Source organism: Amblyomma maculatum, chromosome 9 (assembly GCF_055883805.1).
Source record: "Amblyomma maculatum isolate TAMU_Amacu chromosome 9, ASM5588380v1, whole genome shotgun sequence".
In the NCBI taxonomy this organism is placed as follows: domain Eukaryota; kingdom Metazoa; phylum Arthropoda; class Arachnida; order Ixodida; family Ixodidae; genus Amblyomma; species Amblyomma maculatum.
In genome coordinates, this window is record NC_139352.1 from 123643475 (window position 1) to 123670257 (window position 26783).

Here is a 26783-nt window from a genome sequence, read left to right on the forward strand (position 1 = left end):
TACGCTTTTAATTTTCAATAACCTTTTGGCATACTTAACTGCCATTAATACTAATGACAGCCGTTTCACTATTGTAAATTGCAGAATATGATTAGTAAATAGCTTTTTGTTGTGAATTATTAGCCTGTGTTCATTATCATCAACAGCTACATTCTTTACTCTCTTCACTCATCAGGGAATTTGAACTGAAATAATCAGGGAAAACCTGGAAAAGTCAAGGATTTTGAAAATAATGGTTTGCTAGACACCCTGTCTATGAACATAAAGTCGTTACATGTAGAATTTTATTACACTAAAGTTCGGTTCATTGGATCGAGGTTTAACTGCATTCTGTAATTCGGTCTATGCCACCCCGGTGACATTGCTGCATGTACCTTCATTATAGGGCAACTGAAGAAATTTCACATTTTGTTAAGGAGCTTAAAGGGATTGAATATGTAAAATTGCTTCATGCTAGCATTTGAGATGGTGACATAATCATTGAATAAAGCTATGGTAAGTATCGGGCTTCCCCACACTGCATGCAGCCGGTTGGGAGGTGCATGATGATGCCATTTGCGGTGGTGGTACATCTCGAGTGCAGAAGTTCTTGTTTTGAAGGAAGAAAATCGAAGTCACCATATACCATATAGGCAAAGCCCATGAGTGCTGTTTGCCCCGCCGGGGTGGCGCAGTGGTTACGGTGCTCGACTACTGCGCCCAAGGACGCGGGATCGAATCCCGGCCTCGGCGGCCGCTTTTCGGTGGAGGAGAAAAGCAAGGCGCCCGTGTGCTGTGCGATGTCAGTGCACGTTAAAGAACCCCAGGTGGTCGAAATTTCTGGAGTCCTCCACTACGGTGTCTCTCATAGCCTGAGTCGCTTTGGGACGTTAAACCCCACAAAATCAATCAATCATGAGTGCTGTTTGGTAACATCTGGTGACCTACAGCAGGGTGTGGTGAAGGCAAGTGAAATTTGAAATCTGGCCATCCGTGGGACATCTCAACCGAGCTTCTTTGGCCTTGTGAAGAGAAGTGTAAATGTTAATCACTTCGCAAATTTTAATGCTAGCGCAAAAAGTGACATGTTTTACCTTCATGCTTCATACATGCAAATTTTCAAATCTCGTAGAACTCTCAAAACCTGGTTCAGCTTCCCTTTATTACCCCGACCTTTTATTTAAACACGATCTTATCTGCCTCTCTCCGCCCATATTACAGGTAAGCATTTTCTGTTTGAAAATTTTGCCATTTCGAGGGCCTATTGTAATACTCTCTATACATATTCTTCATAAAGAGGTGCTGCTCACTATCGCCTTTCACCGTGGTACGCAGGGCCATCAGTGTGATGCTGGGTGACCAGTGGCGCAAGATGAAGACTGAAGAGAAGAAGCTGTATTCACAGGAAGCCAAAGTGCGTGCCGACGAAGTCAAGAAGGTTCATCCTGATTGTTGGAAACGCAAGCGCTCCTACTCTACCAGCATCTGAGCGCAGTCTCCAACAGGCGAGCTGACACGTGTCTTCTTTGGACTCTGATCGGGAGGACATCCCTTCACTGTCATTTGCCACGGAGTGTGCACGTCAAGCGGGCAGTCCGATGTAGGGCCAACGGATGCTCAACAGTGCAGGCAGGGTTACCGTTTGGTGAGCCTCTTGCTGCACTAGGCATGCAAAAGCTCGAGGCCCAGTGGCGAGCCCGGTTACTGTGAAGCAGGACGAACAGGATTAAAGTGGAAGGCGGGCAAAACGGAATGATTGCAATGTTTACATGCAAGCTCATTGCTGTGAAATGTTGCAATGGTCTGAGGCACATCGTTGTGGCGAGAGTGCCTCGGCTGCATGGAGGAAGAAGTGCGTGTTGGATTGCTGCGATGCGCTGGAGCCTTGCAATGATAACTGCCAAGGGTGACGTAGCTGCTCGGAAGCAGCATGGATGGCAGTTTACAACCATGTGTGATGTTGTGGAGTACTTCAACACCGTCGAAGTGCCCCATGTTATGCTTTTGTATGCTTCCCACTGGTACAAGACGTGGGGACTGTTTTCATCAGCTACCATTAGTGCTTGCTGCGAGGTTTTTTGTGAGACGTTTGATGAGGTAGGACTGATGAGTGGTGAAGGGGTCATCCGCAGGCTGCAATTTTTGCTGTTCTCTTCTTCCTTTTCATGGCAGTTTTATGGTGGAACTGTGCATATTTCGGCCAACCACACTGTTTTTTCGTGGGGGTTGTGAAGTTCGCAGCTGATCTTGAACTGAATGCTTTTCTTTGGTGTGATGCCTTTGCATTGAAGTCTGATGCTCTTGAACTTTTGAGCCTGCCTGTTTTCAGCCCTTTCTTTCTGACTCGCTTTTTTTTTTTTTCCCCTGGTATCTGGATGACTCCTTAACTAGATTTTCTTCTGAGGTCTTTCAGCCATCCTGCAGTCCTGGTAATACGCCGTACTCACAGATGCATTAGTATGTTCCTCAAGCTGCTCGTTATCTGTGCAGTTTGTCAGCATGTCTTTGCTCAGTATAGTAGCATTGGGATGGGTCAAAGGCAGGAATAAGCGTGTACCTGTGCATGAGGCATTTCTTTCCTTGGCGACGTTGCATGTTATGGCGTCCCGTTCTTCCATCGTATTCACCCTGATCCCTTCCCCCAAGCATTGTCGGGGCTTGTGAGGGGTGCAGTTGAAAGCACTTGGGAGTGTGGCAGTCTCATTTTGATTCCATTTGCATCGTGTTATCCTGGTTCCTGATCACAGGGGTTCGCTTCTGCTTGGGTCTCCAGGTGCTTCAACTGATAGCAGTTGGTGTGTGCTGGGCTTGTCTGCCCGCCCTGCAAGAAGCTCTCTTCTCTAGTTCTCTCATTCAGTGCTCTTCTGGTTCGCCTTTATGCTCTGTTCTTTCCATTGCAGTGGCAGGTTCTAAAAGCAGATGCCACAATGATGGACCACATGTATACTGTGGACATTGCTTTTTTTGCACGTGTAGGGGAGAGACACTGCTGATTTCAGAACTGCACGTGTTAAACGGATTGCATATGCATGGTTAAGAGTGAAGGTATTAACTTATGGGCTTTTCTAGGCCAGAAGCAGGTGCTTGCTTGAGAAGTGAGTGCTGTCCTTTCACATCATAAGCCTGGGCTTTTTCTTCCTTGTCAGGTGCCCAGCTGGAATTGGGCAGTTTATATACAAAGTTGTTTTCTTAGGATTGGTCTAGTGTTGAAAACCTGGAATGCACACAGTGCTAGGTGTGTGCTTACTGCGCAGAGCCTTTGGCTTCAAGTCTCACATGAATAATCTCAAGTATTTTGTAAAGTGGTATTGTTCCCAGCCAGGCACCACCAACTACAAAATATGTATACCTTTGATCAAAATCCTCCAGGCCAGAGGAGCTCTTAAAATGAGATGGTATCTTCTATCTCCTAAGAGCCAATTCAGGGTGTGCCATGAGGCCTATTTTGTTTTCTCAGTGGTGGAGTCTCGCAGTGACCGGTTAAGCAATGCCCAGCAAATAGGAGAAATTTAAAATGAACGGATAAGGGCTCATGCCCGTGGGCTTTGTGATGGATTTTTGAATCCATAAAACAGCAATTTGAATCCCTTTTCTAAAAATAAATTTTTCTCATCTTTTTTTTTTTTAAACCAATAATTAACGACACATTTCTGCCTGAGTGTTTGTTAGCTTTTAGATTGGATCCCTAATTGCCTCAGAGCAACAGTCTGCATTTAAAATGCTGGGAAGAAAGCCAAGTGGAGAACCTGGAAATTTTAGTACTGTACGATTGGCAGTGCAATTACTTGTGCCATGAAGGCCCATCTATGCAGCCCAATGCGGCCTGAAGACTTATGATGAGTGATGTAGTACATTACAAGGCTGTACACAGAGAAACGGTAGGTTGTGCTGACAGCCAATTGTCGGGGTGTCTCGCATAACTCTCGCTTTAATATTGCAGAATCGCTTCACAAGCCTGAATTGTCACAGCTCATGGCTGACCTCCCAACATTGCATGACTATGACGTTATGATGGGGAAGCACTTGTGGCTTCTTGAAATTTTTTTGTTCTGCACAGAGCAAATTGCATTTAAGAAAAGGAAGCACCAGTCACTTCTTGCTGATTTTGCATAGCTAGTTTTTCTGACCATCCATTTTTGTGCAGCACAGGCAGCAGGCAGTGTCCCTCGATTTTCTCCTCTGTGAGGCTAGCATTGCACACTTTTCCCGCTTCTGATATGGTAGCATCACATCAGCAGGATGGAAAGCTGTGGCTGCATTGAAAAGTGGCATACTATCGCTCTCAGTATGAGCTACACTGCTCTGCAAGGTTGTACAGTGGCGCCGATTTCGCCGTGGGTTATCTGGAGGGGGTGTAGCTGATCCAGCATGCGCACTAGAATCCCTCGGTACGCCACTGTACAACCTTGCAGAGCACTCGGACACGCGCGGTGTAGCTCATACTGAGCGCGATAGTACATGGTCAGTGGTTCTTTGTCGCACTAGGCCGCAAGGTTTTGGCTTGGAGTGCCATGCAGCTGCCAAGGCAGATTTGGCTCTTCTTGCCAAAAGGTGTTTGTTTGGTTTCCTTGGGCCGGTCAACTCGAAAGAGAGCGTCCGATCGAATTTTTGTCTCGCTGGCCTGTTAATGCAGCACCGTGTGTAGACGTGGCAGAGAAGCCAGACGACTCAAGAGGTTGCTAGTCAGGTCTTAACCGAGGCAACAACAAAAAACAAGCAAGTACAAATTTGCATTGGTCATTTGAAAGACCACTGGCAAAACATAGGGTTTTTATTTCTAGAGAAGAAAAAGAGAAAAAAAATATGAGCTGGCACACACTTTTTTTCTTTCCACTGCGCCAGTGTTATAGTGCTCGTGCCAAAATGTTTGCACTCTGCTGAGTGTTGGGTCACGTGAGCCATTGCTGAGCGTGTGTCCTCACTCCCATCGAGTCACGAGAGAATTTTGTGTTTTATTGTCTCGAGAAAAACTACAAGGGGGAATCACTGCTGAAAGATAGGTGCATGCATTATGTCATAATGTTTGCACGATTATAAAAACTCTCCCCCCCCCCCCTTTTTTTTTGTGTACAACGCACAACAGGTGCAGTGTTCAAATGACAAGTTAAAAAAACAAAAACAAAAAATTGTTACTTTTTACTCCCGAGCCAGTCACAGATTTATTTTGTTCTGAGAATGGTGTGCACATACAGTAACCATAGAAGAGTATTTTTTTTGGTCGTTGTTCATCGGCATATTTTTAAGTTCATCTGTATTTTTAGTTATTTTACTCTTTCTGTCTATGTTCCAAAGGGTGGTGGCTTGCATTTTTGTGTGGTCATGCTTGTTGGTCGCCGTTTGTAAAGGTTGCTACTGTAGAGCGAGAGAAGCTTCCCTTTACAGCCTTTTTTTTTATTTTATTTTAATTTTGCATATTTTGATTTCCATGTAATTTTGTTTATATTTTTGCGCTTTCTTTCTCAGTTTTCCTTTTGCACGCAGCATTTGTTGTGCTTCGATTGCTTTGCTCCTCCTTTTTTTAAGGTATATATTTTAACCTGTCAAGTCTGACATGCACTGGATTTTGTTGTTTCCGTTTGGTCGCTGTGTACTTGGAAGACCATTTTTTGCGTGTCGTGCCATCCATTACTTTTTTTATTATGTTGTTACTTGAGTGTTTGCTGAACAGTGTTTCTTCTCTTCATGTCCGGTGCTGTTGCAACTGTCTTCTGTGTCCTTTTCATGTCATTCCGCATGTTCATGCCATTAGTAGAGAGGCATCATTTAATTGTGCAAATGCATTTTTTTATTTGCTTCATGCTTGCAGTTGTGGCTTGTGCGAACGCCATGTTTTTCACCTTGGTAGTCAGGCTTCGAGAGGACACAGCTCCAGGTTGCGGCACACCGAGTGAGCCATGGGGAACCACTGTGTCTGTGAGACTTTTCTAGGGCCAGTGTGAGCATGCTTATTTCAAGAACCTTAATTGGTACATACATGCACGTGCGTCATTATATTGGTAATTTGCAGAGGCCTTTGCTTAAGCTAATCCTTTAATTAAAAGCTAAGTGGTTTCTTACTCTTTGCATCTGGCTTTTTGCGCTGTAGTGCAAAGGAATGCTGCTTAAATGACTCTACCTACTTACCTGAGCCTTTTTTCTTACAATTTCATGTGGTGAGGTGTAAAGTTTAAAATGGAGCATGTATTTTGTTATTTATGGCCTGCAAGTTGTTTGACCTTGCGATGCTGAATTGAAGGTTGTGTGACATTTTGAGCCCCATTTGTTGTAATGCCTATCAGGCGTCAATTTAAGGTCTCTACCTGTCTCTTTGGCGTTGAAACCTCTGTGATTTCGAGTTGAAGGGAGCTTCGAACAATAATGTGAATTCAGCAAAGCATTTGGTTTCAGCTGCAGTTTGCTCGTTAAATTCTTTAATTTTTAGAATGGCATTTCTCTATTTGTTGTTATGTTCAGCAGATATTCTGTACTTTTTAGGCTACTCTCTATGCAGCCAGAATGTGCAGTACTTTTACAAACTGAATTCGTTCCCAATGTAGAGGCATTCAAAAGTGTTGTGTGCACTGATTGTGGCCAAACCAACTCAGTCAGTAGGATGTGTAGCTACGATTATTCGTGCCAAAATGGTCTCCTATGCAAAGCATAAGAAGCCTTTCTTAAAACTTTGCTGTTGGGTGGCTAGGTATTAATGGAAACTGGATAGTATTTGCCGAGGGCACACAACAGGACCTTCTTCTTTGTACATATTGTTTTTACTTTTGGATGCGCTTTTGTTCTTAAAGCAGAGGACTTTAAATCTAACTTAGTAATAGGATTTGGCACATTGCAAATGGAGTTGTTAATTTTGTTGAGCTCTGTGAGTACAGGGTGCCTCTGTCAATTCAAATGAAGCTAGCACAATGGGAGAAACAGCCAGCAAATCTGCTTGAGTTTGCACCAGTTTGATTGCAGTTGTAGTTGAAGTCATATCCACATGTCCCACTCAATGCCCATATCAATCACAGTGATCGTTTGTTAGCTATTCTTTGAAGGCTGAGAAACCTTGTATGTTTGGCATCTATTACGTCACACCCTTCTTAGCGTAACTTACCACAAGCACATGTGTGCATGACAAAAGCTACTTTCCTTGTATTATTTTCAGCTTGTGTAACTCTGCTGCATCATACAAAAACAAAAAAGCATGGCCATTTGAGGTTGGGTAGCTGTGTCAGCAGTGTCACTCTGATTTCGCTCACACTAGCTGCTGTTTTTGCCTTTATTTGGCAATAATGCATGGCTGCTGCATAGAATAGTGGTAGTCGCAGTTCGTTGCAGTCATAATGGAAGCTGAATGGCCATTACTAACATTTCATGCAAGGAGCAATCACTCTACTGCTTTTGCTATTCAACGCACGTGCAAAAGTTTTGCCAATGACATTAGCAATGTCACTGCTGCGGCACAAACATTACTGACAAAGCATAAGCTTCATCTGCTTGCTGTTCATTCTGCTGGTTTTAAAACACCTTTTGCTAGGTATTTTGAAAAAAAATCTGTTTCCTCAAAGCAAGGTGACTGGGAAATATTATGTGATGAACTGGAAATGTTTTAAGAAAAGTTTGCAGAGAATTCAGAGAACTTTGCAAATGGTCACCTGAAGTCACATTTTGTGGTGATTGAATGGCAGAGGAGACCTACAGTTTGCAGTAGCCAAGCTTGTGACTGAGCATACAGCTTAAAAAACTTGCATGGGAGTTCTTGCGTTGCATTACTCTAACCTGGTGGTTGGAGATGCAAGAATAGTCATCTGCGAATTGGCCTTTGTTTCGGTGCATGTGACAGGGCAAAACTTGTCACATGTGCAGTTTTCCTGGCACATGGTACGAAATTATGCTAAATTTTATAGTACCAAATAGACCCTGTACGTGGTTGATGTTACTCATATCTTACCATTTTGGAAACGCTCGCACTTAGTCGAGTCAGCCTGTTGTAGTTGTGTTAGTAGACACCTTTCCAACTGAGTACCTGAGTGCTGTGCGAACATGTTGCGTCGGCTTCTTCCATCGTGGTAGTCACAGTCAGATTTTCTCTGCCACACTGCTGCATGCAGAGTGTGTGAAATGCAGGCTTTTTTTGTTTCTTTTTAATGGTGATATATATTATACCATATGCATGACTTTTGTACTAACTAGCAGATAAAAAGACCAGCACATAAATTATATGGATTTTTCATTTCTAGGAGGATATTCAAACAGACCACTTGATTTGCTTATATGCACGTTTGAAAAGCATGTCTTTTTGAGAACTACATCTGAGCACTGTTTTCTAAAATTGGTTGCTGGTGTCCTTTTGTCAACATCTTTTCATTATCTGCAGATCATATTTTTTTTCCTCTGATTGCATTTTCAGCTGCTACCAGTTTTGTTTGAAGAGATGAACAGCATGAGCTTAACTCCTTACATTTTTTTTTCTCAAGTCATTTGTGTGAAGCTCAAGTGCTCAGCGATGCATCTTTGTGTTCTGCGCATTTGTTTGACCAATATTTGTGTGCTCAGCATGGTCAGCTTTGTTTGAGTCATGTTTTTTGATCAGTAAATGTTCAGTAAAAACTCACTGCCTTTTCTGTGTTTCTTTGTAAGGTGCAAGGATTGTACTGCTCTGCCGGTGCGAAACCTCAAAACCGTGCAAATCATCATCATCGTGATAGGTTATCCCTCAAGGGCCCTGTCAGGGTTCTACATAAAAGGGAACGAATACAGAAATAGAAAAAGGTTGTGGTAAATATAGAAAGATAACACAAAACATAAAAGAAGCAAAGAACACACTAGTCATAAACAAGGCTTATCAACTTTGCCCTAATACTAAAACCATCACACTCATTGGCGAGAGGTTTGGGAAGTAAGGAGAGTACACAATAGTTACTGAACAAAGCGTCAATATAAGAGGGGAAAAAATTTACACGAATATAAATCGAAGCAGTAACAAGTCAACCCAGGTAATAACATCACCTTAAACCAAGTCGAGTGAGGCTCATTGAAGATTGGGTCAGGTAGCAGGTTCCACTCTTCAGTTGTGGTTTGGAAGGAGAAACCGTAAAGTCTTTGGACGCTGTTAGAATTAAATAGGCTGTGTGAGGTATGAACGGGAGGAGTAATAAGGGAACCACAGAGACAGAGTAAATTGAAATACTATAACTTGCGGAATAAACACAGGCACAAAGCTGTGTCTGAGAGCTAAAGGAGTGAGGCCAAGTGATGATTTAATCGAGCTTATGCTGGAATGAAAGTTGTGTATTGACGATATGAAGCATATGCTGCATGGTTCTGAACAGGTTCGAGCATGTTGATTAGGAAGGACTGGTGAGGACTCAAAATCGTGGATGCATATTCAAACTTGCTGCGAACAAATGTTCCATGCCAGTTTTTGTATGTTGGGAGGGGTATTGGGAAGGCATTTTCTGATAAAACCAAGTGTACGGGAAGCATCGCCTGTGATTTTTGCGATATTGTCTGCCCAAGGGAGTTTGCTATCGATAGTAATGCCAAGGTAACAGTAAGATTCAGCTTGCGATAACTCTTGAGAAAATAAAGAGTAAGGGTAAATTAAGTTTGAGTGCTTCCGTGAAATTTGCATAGAACTGCGCTTATTAGCATTAAGTTTCATTGTTCGTGATGTGCACCAGTTTCCAATGAGCTTCAAATAGTTCTGATGGGCAGCTTGATCATCTTTATTAAATATAGATGTTGGTAAATAATGCAGTCAACAAAAAGGCAAATGATAGATGAGATGTTGAAGGGGAGGTCGTTAATAAAACCAATAATTTCAAAGAGGTTTAAGTTAAGGTAAACTGGAATAATTGTGAGTCACATGACAAAAGTCATGCTGATTTGTAAGGAGTCCATTCTTTAGCAAGATTTCTGTTTCTGGCCACTTGCAAAGCAATGTATGAAGCAAAACACCAATTTCAATAAGTGCTTTCATGGTCACTAGGATGTGGCAGTACTGTAGTCGGCGAAAAAAAGAGATTACAAGACTAGTTAAGCAGCTTTTCAGTACTGGTTGTGTGATAGTATTAATTCTGGTTGCAAGTTGACCGTCCGCTAATGACTGCCTGCAAATTCTGAAAGATTGATGGACTTGCCACCAAAATCTCAGCTTTACAGTTGTTCTGTTATGCAAGTATCAATTGTTGTCACCATAGGCTGGGTGAAAATATGTTTCTGCAGCCATTGCTTCAAAGCCACAGAAAGTTTCTTAGCATGGTGGTATTTCTTGCTGATGATATTCATTCAAAGCAGTGAGTGTGCTTCCAGTGGTGGCTGAGAATGGAAGGACTTCACATCAATGAGAAGAAGCAAACTGAGTGCCTGTCTTTACCTCCCACTTAGGCTTAGCAGATCCAAACAGTACACTGTGGAAAGAGTTCACACATTTTAGATGGTCACTGAGTGTAGCTATGACACTGGTGACTTGACAGTTCCTTGCACGCACAGTGAGTCTTGAAGGACCACTGACCAGGGTCTGAACATTTTAAACAAGCAGTGCTTCGATCAGGTACCACAGGTAGTCTGCAAAATATGGGCTATATAGCAGTGCATGAGCCAGAAAGCAGCAGAAATACAAATCAAAGCTTTCTCATGCTTTATCAACCTCCTCATTCTCTACGGTGGCTCGTTGAGCCATGGATATCACGTACGAACAAGGACGCTATCCATTGGTCTAACAAATTAAGCATATCACATTGCCTGCCCAGCTCACACACGTTTTTCCCTTATGCCTTTCGTTTTTGCGTGCGCGCACACAGCCACACAAAAAGAAAGCTTCCTATCCTATTCCATGCTAGCTTCAGGATGTTCTGTCTGCCATGCAGCTCATAGATTCGCACAACCATGAACGCAGAAAAGACCCAAACACGCATAAGTAAACAAACGTTCAGAAACACGCATATCTGCACTGGCTTGATTTTCTAAGAAAGGGAATCTAAATCGGCCGAAGGAAGCTGAACAAACCTAATGAGGCAAACGAGCATGCTGCCAAAAACTCCCTTCTCGACTTTTGAGCAAATGTTCACCTGGGAGTCCTCCTTCACCTTCGCCTACATCCCACAAATGCTCGGATAGTAAAGAGCAAGAAAAAAATTACTTGAAAAAGTGGGACCATGTTGCTGACATGTGACATACTTCACCAAGTTGCATGCTTCCGCTAAAATTGGAGAGAAAGGGCAAATTTCACTTGCGGAGGCTAGTCTACCAGGCAGGAGAGAGATACTCTTCGGAGACAGAAGGGAGGGAGGGAAGCATTGACCTGTGAATTAATTTTCATGGCTGTAGCTCCGTTGTTAATGAGTCGTCTAAAAAAATGTTTGTGGCCACTCGTTCAGAGGACAGTTCCTCACAACAACCAGGTTAGAAATCGTTTTCAAACTTAGAGTGGTCACTCGCTTTAAGATGTGAGAGATATTTTGCAGTGAAAGCTTAGCCCACTTCTTAGCAAGTGTTCACGAACAGTGTAAATGCTCTTACTCGAGCACACAGCCATCTGGTCTTGCAAATAAATTTATTTATTTGTTTATTTTGTACATAGTGCAGTCTCAATGAGACCAGGCGGGTGGGCTGCTAACATCGACTAGCGTTACAACAAGAATATGCATGGTCTTGTGCTAGACATCAGCAACAACAGAAGGAAAAAAATGGAAAAAAGAAACAATTCTTATACTGAAAGGTGACCTTTCAGAACACAGAGGATCTGCACATACATTTTCATAGATTGAAAGGATGACATAAACTGTATTTGGCAAACATTTTTCTTCACCATGACGGACCACAAACTGCCTGTAATTAAAATTATGGCCAAAATTATAGCCGAGTCAAAAATTAGTATTGTGTGCCGCAGCAGAGCTGATAAGTTTTGCTCAAAAAAGAAGTGCATGCATCAATGCACCCTGCATCTCACTTACCTTATTTTCTCCGGTTAACTTAATGACAAATTTCAAAAATCATTAAAACCATGTGATAGAATAAATTCTACGCATGCAGGATGGCCATTGCAATTGTGAATATTCTGTATGCTCCTAAGACATATAAGATTTTGTGCAGAAGGGTTTAGGCATACTCCTAAGATGTGGTGCTGCAAAAATCCCAAGGCTTCTTTTTGTACTGTATGACCGCTCATAAATGACAGCTGCAAAGCAACTTGCTATAATTTTCCAGCCAGCAACCCCCTCCCCTCGTTTCTAACTACAAATGCCGGATACAGGTGATGTATGAAAGAGACTGTGGAAATGGCATTCTAACCAATCATGCTCATGGAGTAGTCAAAATAAACTCTACTCGCCCAAAGGCTTTGAGATGGAGCAGGACATACAAAGCAGGTTTACATTATATATAAATGATAATTTTCATCAAAAAGCCTCATGTGATGCTTTCATCACGTGTCAGACCATGAGCCTGACTTTGCACATTGCCCTGATGTGGAACAGAGAGGCAAGAATCAAGGAAGTTTGAGAAGTTTTTGTAAGGACCGTTTGTGAAACATCCCAGGCCCCAGAACTGGCATATTTTTAAGTGTGTAGAGGGCCTTTCTTCGAAGTATTTTTTTCAGGAAAACTTTTTGTTGACATAAACGCTATTTGAATTTTCGCGAGAAAACAGTAAAAGTTGGTTTCAGATAACAATTCTTAAATCGCGAATGCTACAAGATGCACGAAGGAAATTATTTTAGAATATTCAACTTGCTTTGTTCTTTCATGTCACTTGATGAATTGAACAGTACAAGAACTTATTGTGTTTTCTTGGGCCACTAAATACTAAAAAAAAATGAGGCATTTAAGGAAATGTTTTACATTAACCTTACCGATGTTCCAACCGAAAGAAGTATTTTACACTTTCACTGGCTGCTGCAGTTAATTTTAAAGTTGTTGAACAAAGCGGTTTTAAAATAACAAGTTTCAAACTCTGCAAAAACTGTCTTTGTGATATTCAGGCCTGTGTTAGAAACTAAAGCCTTCAATATAAAAACACTTGAAATGGCTGAGCATATACTACATCAATGTCTTGCTTATATTCTGGATGACTTTATGTAGGTAAATTTTTTTGTAGAGGAGAAATTATTATTCTAATTACAGCCCCACCACAGTGCTGCAGTGGTAAGACGCCCGACTACTGTACCGGAGTACCCAGGTTCAATCCCGACCGCCGGTGGCTGCATTTTGGTGGAGGCAAAACGGAGAGGCATCCGTGTGTTGTGCGATGTCAGTGCACGTTAAAGATCCCCAGGTGGTCGAAATTACTCCGGAGCCCTCCACTATGGCACCCCTTTCTCTCCGCTTTCGCTCCCACCTTCCTCCCTTCCCTTCAGGTGCTGTTTAGGTGTCCACAGCACAAGTGTGACAGATACTGCGCCTTGCCTTTCCTGTAATACCAAATTAATTAAATTATTATTAGCCTTGGCAGCTTTGCAGAGCTGTTACTTCGCTGTAGAACACCTACATGTCACCCTCTAATGTTATGGTTTGCATATTCAGTCTGAAACCTGTTTGTACAAGCCATGAGTTGACAGATAAAGAAGGCTGCAGAGAAATTAAGCTGCCTTTGCACTGCTTTAAATTGTTTTGTGCATTCAGTATGTTCACATTTCAATGAGCAATACTAAATGACTTCATCATATCAAACAGCATGAAAAAAAGTGGGGACTCTAAGGAAGGACGACAAGGACGAGCGCTGACTCTCAACTAAAATTTTATTCGCCTTGGCAGACTACTTAACGCACGTGTGAAAAAAATATGATGGATCAATCTCAACTCGCCCAAATCGCTCTACTTCTACTAAAGTACTTAACGAAACAAGATCTGCTTGGAGTGAAAAAAGAAGTATCTTTCTGACAGGGGTCCATCAAAATAAAGGACGAAAAGTATATCTCCTTGAAATTGTGCTATATTGAGGGAAACTATAATTTATTGGTAGAATCAAAACTATTCAGGACTTCACACATAAAGTGCATTGGACGTCTGCAGCAGACTGGGAAGTGTAGCAACAAGTGCAAGCTTGCAGTTATGGGCTTAAATCATAAGGGGTTGCATTAGCCTGAGCCAGAAGTAACATGAAGAGGATTAGCAAACTGCCTTCAAAATTCGATTCGGTTAATCACATTCCTAGTTCGTCACAATTTATTCAGTTCAGACCAATTATGAGGGCACATATGTGAACTATATGGTACTATACACTACACTTTATTGTTCTGCAGGGAAGTCGCAGTTTAGCAGTGCATGGCACTATGGCTGGTATGTACTTCAAGAAATAATTTCTCCCGTCAAATAAAATATACTTGCTTAAAATCTTGTACATTAAAAGCTGTAACATTGATATGTATAATGAACCATCTCAAATATTTTCAGCTCAAAGGCCTTAATTCCCAATTCAGGCCTGCATATCGTGAAAAATTCACCTTTTGTGAGGTTTGGAATGTATTGCATAAATATGGTTTTGCTCAATGAGCCTAAATTATTTTAAACATTGACTACACCAACCTGTGAAAACTGAAAAGGTTACTTGGGCTGAAGCATTTTTGACCTATGTAAAAAATTTCCTAAAGTTATCTGGCTTTAGCTGCGAGCTCAGGATTTTTTACAATTCATATTACATTAACTTTGGTGAATAAAAAAAAAATACTCCAGAGAAGGCCAGGTAACTGTCAACATCCCGAAGAACGTTTCACTATGCTATATTGGATGTATCACCTTTTTAAACATTGGTGGCATTTAACTGGGACACCGTGTGTGTGTGTGAGGGGGGGGGGGGAGGGGGGGGGTACTGAATTCCTATATCCTAACCTCTAACTAGACCACACTCGACCGGCACTGCTATGCACGTACGTCAGTAAGAACCAGGGTGCAATAATAAATTCTTACACTGTGGCAATTGAACGCAACAGGCAAGTATATGTGTACACAGTTGAAATGTGAGTTCTAGTTCTCTTCTATCTTCGTCCGTGTGTTTTTGTGCACTGAGAGAATGTCTAGAAGAAACCAACCAACTTTCTATGCTTGTGCACACATCACAGCTGCAAGCTTTTCAGCAATCGGGACACGGAAGCAGTGGTCGCACGTGCAATTGCAATCAAAATTTATTTATTTATTTATTTCAGATACCTCGAGGGCCCTTGGGTGAGGGCTTTACATGAGGAGTGGGCAAACAACCTGGTGTTAATAAAACAATGTCTCTATGGCTTTCTTGAAATGGTCTGGGCTTGTATGAAGGATGGCACTTGTGGGAAGATTGTTCCAGTCACGAGCTGTTTGAACAAAGGAGTGAAGATGGGTGACGGTGCAAGCAGGTGGAGAGTAAACGGCCTTATGGTGGCTTGTGCAGGCTGAATAGCAGTGAATAGCAGGCTGAATAGGACAGTTATAAGGAAAATTGTGAAACATTTTATAGTACAAACAAAGTCTTGCAACAATACGGCGTTGCTGGAGGTTAGGTAGGCATGCATTATTTTTTAGACAAGTAACACTGGTGGAGTACAAGTAATTTGAGTAGATGAATCGAACGGCGCGGTTTTGAGCAAGTTCAATGGATTTAGTTAGGTTAAGTTGAGCGGAGTCCCTGATGGCAGATGCATACTCTAATTTTGGCCGAATTAATGTTTTATAAGCCAGTGATTTAACCGCTGGTGAAGCCAAGCGTAAATTACGACGAAGATAGCCGAGAGTTCTATTAGCATCGTTAATTATGCGCACAATTTGTGTGGACCAATTAAGGGTACCCGAGATATCAACACCAAGATATTTAATGCAGTTGAGGGATGAGACACTGGAACCGTTCAGAAGATAATTTGGGGTAGGGTCATTTTGTCATCTGTGGAAAGAAACAAGCGCAGTTTTGTTAGTGTTTAAGACCATAAGCCATCGACATCACTTTTCCAAAATTTGTAAATCGGACTGAAGAATATTGTTATCTGCAGAGCTGTTAATAGAACGGTAAATCACAATCGTCAGCAAATAAGCGAATTTTTGATGAAATATTATTAGGTCAGTAAGAACCAGGGTGCATTGATGTCATTGATGTAAATTAAGAAAAGGAGAGGGCCGAGGACTGTGCCTTGTGGCACACCAGAGAGTATGTTAGATAGCGCAGAAGTTGTATAGTTGGCCTCTACAAATTGCTGACGGATAGTGAGAAAATCCTGAATCCAGTTGAGGACAAGCAGGTTAAGGTTTAGTTGCAAAAGTTTCAGTAGTAGCCGTTTGTGAGGGACTTTGTCAAAAGCCTTCTCGAAGTCGATGAAGAGGGCGTCAACCGGTATGTTAAGGTCTACGTTAATACTTATATCGTGAAGAAATAGTGAGAGTTGGGTTTCGCATGAAAGTCCTTTTTGAAATGCGTGCTGGTTAGGGTGAAAGAACTTGACAGATGTAAGAAAACTTGTGATATGCGAGTAAATAATGTGTTCCATGATTTTGACGCTGGTTAGTGATATGGGCCGGTAGTTAGTAGAACCTGGCTTAGGAACTGGAACAATCTTACCCACTTTCCGATCATGAAGGATGATACCGGATGACAATGACTGCTGAAAAATATGGGACAAAGTAATACTGGTGATTTCCTTTGTTTTTTTGAGCACTTTAGTATTGATGCTGTCGATGCCAGCTGATGACGTCAATTTTAAAGATTCGATTAGTTTCAAGATTCCATGGGATGCAAATGTGATATCTGGCATGATGTGATGATTATACAAGGAAACAAGTGGAAGGTTATCGTCTGGCTCTCTTGTGAAAACGGAGGAAAAGGTTAGATTGAGTATTTCCGCTACCTTGTCATTGGGGACAGGCCTATCCTTATCCATTAATGATAAAGGCTTATCGTTATCTTTGAGATTAATTGCATTCCAGAATTGCTTTGGATTAGTGCGAAGTAAGTTAGGCAGGGTGGATTCATAAAAAGAGCGTTTAGATTTAGTAACCTCTCAGTTATATAGTTTAGATGTATCTTGGTATGTATTTCTGCCATGCTTGTGGACTGAGAATAAAAACCAGCCAAGGGACGAGGACGAAGAAAGACGATGTACACACGGAAGCTTCCGTGTGTACATCGTCTTTCTTCGTCCTCGTCCCTTGGCTGGTTTTTATTCTCTGACTATGTACCAACTGACCCAGATTTCAACCCTCCTTCCTTGTGGACTGTTGGTGTGTTTGGCTGCACGAAATTGTCGATTCTTTCTTGTTTTTAATTTATTTATTACAGTTATCACAGATTCCTGCAGCGCCCGAAGGCATTATTGCAGGGGGGGGAGATGACAAATAACATTGCTAGAAACGCCAGTAGTACAATAAAAATACATAAAAATGAAGAAAATAATGCGACACAAATGATAATACAGAATGAGAAACATGCATCTAAAGGGGGCAACTGCGCGACGAACAAAGTGATGAAAACACTCAAAAACAAAGTGATGAAGGAAACACACGCAAGACAACTGGGCGCTACGTCACACATCCGATAAAAAAGCCCGAAATAAATTTTCCGTGCAGCACTCAGTGATGCCAGCTGGCAGTCGGTTCCACTCATTGATCGTCAGTAGAAAGAACGAGGTTTTATATACATTTGTCCGGCATTTGCCTAAGTGTAGAATTAAACCAACGGGAGGAACTACGCTTATGGTTGGAATATAGGTATTGCTTAGCATGCACTTTAGATTTAAACAATGACCAGTTTTGCTCTACAGATCGCACATAAAAATCAACAGATAGAAATTCCCAAAACCTTGTTAGTTCTTCATTGAAATCTCGATAGTTACCTTTGTCGTATAATGTGAGTTTCTTGTTGGTTTTGGCTGCCCGGTTAAGTTTGGTTAGGAATATTCCATGGATTACTTTATGATCCCTAACTTCGTCTAGGTTTATCTATGATGATTATAGTGTTAGCTAGTCCCTTTGTAACGGGTGGACACCGGATTGGTGTCCCAGCTAATAACAAAAAAACACAAACACACACACACACATACACACACACACAATTGTCGAAAGAGACATCAACTAAGACGGTCACACGCAGCACTTTAACCTGGACACACCCCACGACCGCGCTTACCCTCACCACACACACACCCCCACACCCGGCCCAAGCTTCATCACAGTTGGCGAACTGCACTGCACCATTCGGCGAGCCTTCTCGTCGTCGCCGCAGTTGCTTTAAGCAATGCTTTGTCAGCGGCCGCGCTGTCTCCGGCGGCGCCGTCAACTGTTGCAGGTGGGGTTGAGGGCATACATGGCAAAATTACTTTTCAAAAGGAATTAAACTACATTACTAATTACTTTGCTGAAAATCACAGAAAAGTAATTAAATTACATTACTCATTACTTCTCCCAAAAGGTAATGAAATTACATTACAGTTACCTATATTGAATAATTCAATTACTTTTAAATTACTTTCTAGTTTCCTTGCCATGCAAAAACTAAGTAAAGCTAGTGAACAAAACAACTTGTTCTCCAGACGCAAAGCCCACCTATTCTTTCATCTTCCCTCCAAATTCCGTCCCAGATTCCTTCCTTCTTTCCTACAGCACTGTCATTGCCAGAACAAGACAACCGCTATAAAAAAGGAAAAAAAGAAAAAGACAGCAGAAGCAGGGTCGAACGGTCGTGAAATGACCGGCAAACCCAGCGCCTTGCAACCCAGGCAAACCCAGCGCAAAACCAAACCCAGACATCGGCGTGTCCATTTATGATCGCCGATGTTCCGAGTGCGACCATACATCCCGATTTAGGTGGGACATGTCCCGCTTTTGCGGGTGTGGTCCTGCTGTCCCACCAGCATACTTGTGGGAAGGCGTTCTGTCCCGCTTTGGCTACACTCGCGACACCCGCTTCGCCATGGATGTACCGAACCAGCCGAAATTACCGCAATCATGAATGAACAAGCCATACTGTCCCCAGAACGACTTTTCTTGGGACCATACGGTACAGCTACAGTGTACTAGAAGATCTAGCCAGAGAGACTTTCGTTGCATGGAGGAAGGAGTTGTTTCCTTCCTCCATGTTTTGTTGGCCAAGTCCAGAACGTTCGCAGCATGCTTACTTTTGTTTTTTGGTGAAGTGTTGCTTCTTTATTGCGCCAACCGCAATGCCTAAAAGGAAGTGCAAGTTCAGTGGCGAACTAGGTAAAGAGTTTCCGTTCTTGAAAAAGACGAAGTCAGAGCACGATGTCCGCTGCGAAAAATGTGGGGCAGACTGTTCCATCGCCCACAGTGGACGTTCTGACATTTTAAAACATATAGGCACCGAGAAGCACAAGCGAAATATATCAGCTGCTGCGTCTTCCAGCACCCTAACGAAGTTTTTCAGACAAGGACGTGCTGGTGACAAGGAGCTGAAGCTCGCTGCTTCCGAAGGCGTGTTTGCGTATCATATGATCGCCCACAACCAAAGCTTTCGTTTGATGGATTGCACATCAAAACTTCTTCAGAAGCTTTTCGACAAGAGGTTTGCCTGCGCACGCACAAAAGCCGAAGCGATTGCCTTGAACGTACTTGCTCATTCTGCCGTGAAAGAGTTGAAGGCTGAACTAAAATTCATCTGTTTTCTGTGATGCGTTGAACCATAAAAATTTGAAAATATTTCCAATAATGATCCGCTACTTCACCTCTGCTGCTGGTGTGCAAACGAAGCTGCTGGAGATCGACACCTTGCCAGGTGAGACCTCGACATGGTGAGCCAGTACATCCTAAAAGCACTGGAAGTCAACAACATCGCATCAAAGCTGGTTGCTTTTAGCGACAAACTGCAACTTCGGCGATGCCGAGCGGAATGGGAAAAACAATGTGTTCTCAAGAATGCGAAATTCTTTACCTCAAAATATCATTGGGATTGGCTGTGCAGCACATATTGTGCGAAACACCATCCAGACTGCTGCCGATTGTCTGCCGCTTGACATTGAAGCCGTGATTGTCAAACTCTATTCATACTTTTATATTTACACAGTGCGGGTGGAGCATTCAAGGAGTTTTGTGACTTCGAGTCTGTTGAGTACCAGCGGCTTCTGGGCTACAGCAAAACAAGGTGGTTGGCAATAATGTCAGCTGTTGAGAGAGTGCTCAAGCTTTTCCCGGCTTTAAAGTCGTTCTTTTTGTCGGCAGAAAAATGCCCCTCTTTGATTAAGACATTTTTTGAAAATCCTTGTGGAGAGCTCTGGCTATTCTTTCTGCATAGCCATGGAGGAAGGAAATACATAGCCAAGCGGCCATGTTTCAAGACTGCCATGGAAATCCACAAAGCTCTGAAACAACTGCAGACCAAAGTTGAAGACAGACTTAAGCAGACATTTTTGCCCTTAAGTGTGCGTTCTAGAATAACAGCACTTGAGGAATCAGGAGAAGTTTAAAGAGGATCGGTAGTAGTTGGGGCGAAAAGGTTCTACCAGACCTGTCATACCTCGAGTGATGGTGCACACAATTTGATGAGGTTAGCTGTTTCTCATGGGCCTCTCTGGAGTCAGCACCACTTTGGGATGATGTGCAGAGGAGTCAGCTGCTCATTACTTCAGAGTTCAATGACGTCCACCTCGACGAGAATTATTTATTTGACGAAGCATGCAACATTTCACGTTACGTCACACCTGAAAAACTAGATGAATGGAAGAGGCAGAAGAAACCAGTTGGGGAACGTTGGATGGAGGTGCTTCAGCACTTCGAGACAAACGATGTGCCTTGCGAGAACATGAGGGCAATTGTTGAGTACTGCATGTGCTTACCCGGTACAAATGCACCAGTGGAGAGAGTGTTTTCTATTATGAACAAGTTATGGTCTGCAGAGAAGACGCAGCTTCAAGCGACAACACTTAAAGCAATGTTGCTGACATGTGCACATGACATGTGAACAGTACCACATCTGCAAAAATGAAGAGCTGCTGAGGAAGATTCATTCAAGCCAGAAGTATTAGATGTGCCGGCTAGGAAAAGCTGAATGAAGAATGAAGACAACCATTTCGTGGTGTATATAATAAATAAAAAAGAGCATGTCTAAACCAGATGCCCTGCATATCATACAACCCCGGGCAGTCAAATTAGTCTGGAGCTCTCCACTACAGTATTCTTCATAGCTACATATGTCACTTTAGGATGTGAAACCCTACATGCCACAGGTAGGATGTGTTGTTTTTTAGATTTTGTAACCTCTCATCTATGTTTTGCAACATGTGGCTAATTTTAGTTCTCAAACAGTTGTTAAAGATGAAACCGAAGCAGTTCTTGGCATGGTTTCCTGCTTGGATTAATTTGCTAATTGCAGTTCTTTGAAACTTGCATCAATGCTGGACAGTTCAAATAGCAGGCAGTTTAATTACAAGAATAATGTGGATCATGCATTTCAGTTGACAAATGGAAAGTAATGGTCCCCTCCATGCATGCACAGGTGCCCATAGATAAATACATAATCGGTTGTGTGATTGTGACACATATCAAAGGTCTACAGAAAGCTATGTGGAGCCAGTGTGATATTCTCCGTGGACTAAAATAAAATTGTACTACAGCTGCTGTCCATTGCAGAAAAATTTGGTCATTTTGTGTGTGATTAACTGACCATGAATAGCATTTTAATCAGAGTGATATATAATATCTGGTTTATCATCCTAAAACAACTATCAGGGACGCAACAGTTGAGGGCTCCTGTGTAATTTCGACCAAGTGGGGTTATTTTACATGCACTGACACCACACAGTGCATGGCAGCCTATTGTTTTGCCTTTATTGAAATGCCTCTGCTGTGGCTGGAATCAAATCTGCATCCATGGGTTTAGCAGCCAAGCACTTTAACTACCGAGCCAGTACAACGGGGTCAAGTAATCAAATGCACGCCATTACATTTCCTTCACAGAACTAATGTATACAAGAAAAAGTAAATAGCAAAAAAAAAAAAGTTTTATTCCACATTATATTCACATGTCAGTAAACATCCTCTAGGAAGAAATTTCTCATACTATTTGCATGGAAACAATGAACATCTGAACACTTACTGCACTCAAATTGTTAATGGGCAAGGTTGCATCTATGCTTAGACTGCACTTAATTCTCACAAAAAAAAAAAAGAAAAAAAAAAAAAAGAAAAACACAAGCCCCAGCTGGTCGTCTCGCAACATATCTGCATTTGTTGCATTTCAATTTCATGCCGGATGGATGGATGATGGATGGATGATAGTGGCTCTGCCCTTTGTATCGGACAGCAGCTTGCGCCGCCTAGCCAAAAAATTAAAAGAAATATATTTATCTCTTCCCCATTTTTAGCTTCTAATTCGCCCGTATCTGCCCCCCTCCCTTTTTTTCCTCTCTTTATTCTCTTGACTTTTTCCACCAATCCTCTAACCTCTCTTTTGTTATCAGAACGCGTTCCTCATCCATTCGTCCATCTTCCCCAGCAAATCCCAGCGCTCTCTCCAGATCTGCCGCTTTTACTGCTTTTACCGCGGGAAGGGCAGGACGAAGTTTTTGGCACCTTAGAACAACATGTTCCGTTGTTTCCTCCTCAGTTCCGCACGCCACGCATAATATATCTACTTCCTGAAATTTTTTCCTGTACGTTTTTGTTCTGAGGGCCCCTGTCCTAGCCTCAAACAGCAATGAGCTCCCTCGTGAGTTGTCGAATAAACTTTCTTTCTTTATATCCTGTTTTCGAGTTCTATACATACCCAATGCTGATTTTCCTTGCATTCTTTCCTCCCACATTTTCCTTTCTGCCTCCTTTACCCGCTTTTCAATGCTGCTGTTTTGCTGCGGTGTATCTCCAAACTCTAGGTACTTAAATCTGAGCTTTCGGGTTCTGTTAGTCCATTTCGTATTCAGGCTTTTCATGAAGAGGTGCTTGTACATTTTTCGTGCCCACCTTGATTCCTCCATTTCGGTTAGTCTCTGATCATATTTTAGTTTGCTAATTGCCTCTCTAACCTCAAATGATGCCCAGCCCATATCTCCCTGGACTCCTTCATTAGGTGTGTTGCCATGTGCTCCCAATGCCAATCTACCTACCTTTCTCTGTCTGATTTCAAGGCCTGACTGTACTTCTGATTTCATGCACAGGACTGCATTTCCAAAAGTGAGTCCTGGTACCATAACACCCTTCTATAACCCTCTAACAACCTCATACCTGTTATAATTCCAGAGGGCCCTGTGTTTCATAATATCCGAACTCCTTTTCCCTTTGTCTATCGTAATTCTTTCATGCTTTTTTAGGTAACTTTTTTCCTTCGTTGATCCATATGCCCAGGTATTTATAGCTCTCCACATGTTCAACCTTGGTGCCTTGTATTTCCAGCACGTCCCCCCTTTCATCATTAAATACCATTATTCCTGATTTTTTGCTGCTAAATTGCAGTCCCAGCTTTTCGCCCTCTTCTCCACAAATCTTAAGCAGCTCCTGCAACCCATCCGTCTTATCTGCCAGCAGTACAATGTCATCCGCGTACATCAATCCTGGTAGAACTTGTGTTACTTTCTGTCCTCCCTGCATATAGCTTGCATCGAATCCCATATTACTTTCCTCCAGGCGCCTTTCCATTTGGCTCATGTATATCATGAAAAGCAGCGGTGACAGTGGGCACCCTTGCCTAAGCCCCCTTTTTATTTTTGCTGGTTTTGTTGTTTCCGTCTCCCATACTATCACTGCCTCATTATCTGCATACACTTCTTGTATGAACTGAACCAGGTTTTTATTCAGGCCATATTCCTTCAACTGGTCCCACAGTTTTTTCTGATCTACACTGTCGTATGCCCCTTTAATATCTAAAAACACTATCCATAATGGTCTCTGACTTGCAGCTGCTGTTTCTATACACTGGGTAACCACAAATAAATTATCCTCTAGTCTTCTGTCCTTGCGGAAACCATTTTGTAGTTCTCCGAGGATATTCCCTCCTTCTGTCCATTCCTCCATCATTACTTTTACTAACTGCATTGCTACCCTGTATATAACTGATGTAACTGTGATTGGCCGATAGGACTTTATGTTATCTCTGCTTCCCTTGCCTTTGTATATTAGTCTCATCCTGCTTAATTTCCAATTTTTTGGTACTTGACCGCCCTTTATTGTTTGTTCAATCAACTGTCGCAATTTTACTTTGCTTTTTTGTCCTAATCTGGTAATCAATCCCATGGGTATGCTATCTGGTCCTGTCGCTGTTCCCAAGGGGACCTTCCGTTCTATTCTTTCCCATTCTCTTGCTGTCATCTCCTTGTATTCTTGCTCCTCGTCCCTGTGGTCCTCATTATTCTCCATTTCTTCTGCGGCATTCACTTCCAGACTGGCAAAGGCTGTTTCTATTGTGCGCCTAACATATTCCTGTGCTTCCTCTCCCTCCACTCTTTTTCCTTCCTGTGTGGTCAGTGAGTGTTGGACCCCGTCCGTCTTTTTTGCTTGTAGCCTTATGTAGTTCCAAAACCTCTTTGCAGCATTTTTATCTTTTTTACTTATGTCCATCATCCACTGGACCCCAGCTTTTCCTATTTTGATTTGGATTAAGGTTGACGCCTCCCTTTTTCTCTCAAGGTACTCCTCCCATTTGGATTCTACTTCTCTTGGTGTGGCTCCCCTCTTCTTTGCTAATCTGTGCTCTCTGGATGCCTCTTGACGCCTCGTTATGGCTGCTTTAACTTCAGCATCCCACCAGCTTTTTGGTTTATATTTTCTCTTTCCTCTTCTAATCTTGCCCTTTTTTAGCTCTCTTTTAAATACTTCTACTAGGTCATCGTATGTCCATTCTCTATTTGGTTGTTGGTTTACTATGTCCTCAATGCGCTTTGACCCTTTTTCCAACTGCATATCACTGAGTTTCTGGTTGCTTTCACATACCTGCATTTTTGTTGCGGCCGCTGTCCCGCCAAATTGGAGTTTAATTCTTTTGTGATCGCTTCCTAAGCTCTTCGCCCCTTCTTCATCAATTTCCATACCTACTAACCTGTCATACAGCTTGTGGGACATCAGACAATAGTCAATTGTGGAATGAGAGTTATTTCTTTCCCATGTTATTTTTCCCTCACACTTTATCTCTGAATTAACTATTGTGAGATCCTGGGTTTCACAAAATGTTCCTAACATTTTGCCTGTCGTATCGGTAGCTCCATCAAAAATTCCATATGGGCATTCATATCCCCTATGATTATCACTTCCTTATTCTGGCCAAATTTCTCTGTCTTTAGCTAAACATCTGAAATGTTCTGAATTTTACTCATTCGAGTCATTTCCTGTTTTTAGGTAAACAAACCCTAGTACTGTATCTAGGTTTCCCACTCTACCCTGGAGCCATATATGTTCTCTGCAGCTTTCTGTTATCCTTTTCCAATCTTGGCCTTTGATTAGCGCCCCCAGGCCACCTCCTTTTCGGTCCTTCCCTTTTCTATTGCACCCCAGCCATGAGTATCCTTCAATGCGTGGAGGTTCTTCACTGTCTCTAAGGTGGGTTTCTGCTACACCATATACTTCAAAATTTCCAGTTTGCAGCTGCTCCTGAATTTCATCCCATTTAATTCTACTTCTACCCTCTTGCATATTAATGAAGGCCAAATTTACGGGTTGTTTCTTTTTCCTCCTCCGTGCCTTCGTCCTGCCCTTCCTCCCTCCATCTTTGTCTCCTACTTCTCGGTATGCAGGGGCAATCTGCTCGCCTGTAAAAAAGCTAGCGCCCTTCGCCCCATCCGCAGCCCAAGCTGCCATCCCGCTGGTGCGGTGTAATGGATGCCATCAGGCGTGAAGGGGAGGTAGTTCCTATCCCCATGTATCACCCTGTTAACATCCATGACATCGCACCTGAGGGCCTTCCCTACCTCCCAGATCATCTCATTAGCCCTCAGTACTTGGTGTGCTACATACGGGCCCTGTCCCTTGACTGCCGGCACTGTGCACAGCACTATGTGCACATTCTCAGCTGTAGCCCGTAGCTTCGCCACCCCTGTTCTTATCTGCCTGCCTAGGTTTTGTCCCCTGTTCTTTAGCACGTCGTTTACTCCGGCATGGATGTCTACCAGATTGTCTCCTTCTCTATTTTCCCACAGCATATTCCTTGTCCTCTCCACTACCTGCCCAAAACACTCGCCCGGCCTGCTTTCCACTTGTACTTTCTTAGTAAACTTCACTGTCTTTAATACTGCCTTTTTAATTCTCGTGACATTAGAGCTCCCTACCACCCATACCCTCTTGCTGCCGGCTCCTGTCTCTTCCCTGTCAGTGGTATCCAGTCCCTGCTGTCTCGACCCCTGTGTCCCCTCTTCCCTCCGGTTACCATCGGGGCTCATGTCCCCCATGATCGCTACATTCTCCCTGCGCGCCCCCTGTGACGCGTCCGCCCCCCCCCCCCCCCCCCCCCCCCGTCGTCCAGGGTGGCATTACTGCCTGCATTCTTGTGGAGTGCTTTCCGTCCCTCTGCCTGTCTCTTTGTCCACTCTTCCACCTGATCTTCCAATCTGCTTGCCTTATCGCGTACCTCTCTCAACTCGCGCTGTAGGTTCTCCACCCTGACGCCCCACTCCTTCTCGACTCTTGTCTCAAACTCCGCCCTTCTCTTCCTTTCCTCCTGAAGTTCCTTCCTCATCCGTTCTACCTCCTTGATCAGCTCCCCCTCTACTTTCTCCACCGCCGTGCATATTTTGCATTTCAAGCTGGCCTCCTCAGCTTCCATCATGCTCTCAAACCCCGTCTCGTCCAGGAAGCACCAGCACTCACACGTTCCGCACTGGACGAGATCCCCAGGATCCCCACCCTTTGCTTTCCTGGCCGGCCGCCCCATAGCCTCAACTCTGCGACAGAATTCGCGTTGCTCAGAAAATTTTTCCGGACTAGGCCTAAATACTTTTTCCTAGC

General features: G+C 42.9%; 2 protein-coding genes across 2 annotated transcripts in view; both read left to right on the plus strand.

Annotated features, from left to right (window-relative positions):
- Positions 1-8566, plus strand: part of LOC146180309 (uncharacterized) — a 110559-nt gene extending 101993 nt beyond the window's left edge. The window contains exon 7 of the mRNA XM_084579537.1: positions 1315-8566. Coding sequence (XP_084435663.1) covers positions 1315-1468 — 154 coding nt within the window. The 3' untranslated portion in view covers positions 1469-8566. The remainder of the gene's footprint in view (positions 1-1314) is intronic.
- A 10503-nt stretch (positions 8567-19069) lies between these two features.
- LOC146180311 (uncharacterized) lies at positions 19070-19534 on the plus strand. The gene has a single exon (XM_084579949.1). It carries the CDS (start codon positions 19070-19072, stop codon positions 19532-19534), a length of 465 nt encoding a protein of 154 aa, XP_084436075.1.
- The last annotated feature ends 7249 nt before the right edge of the window (positions 19535-26783 follow it).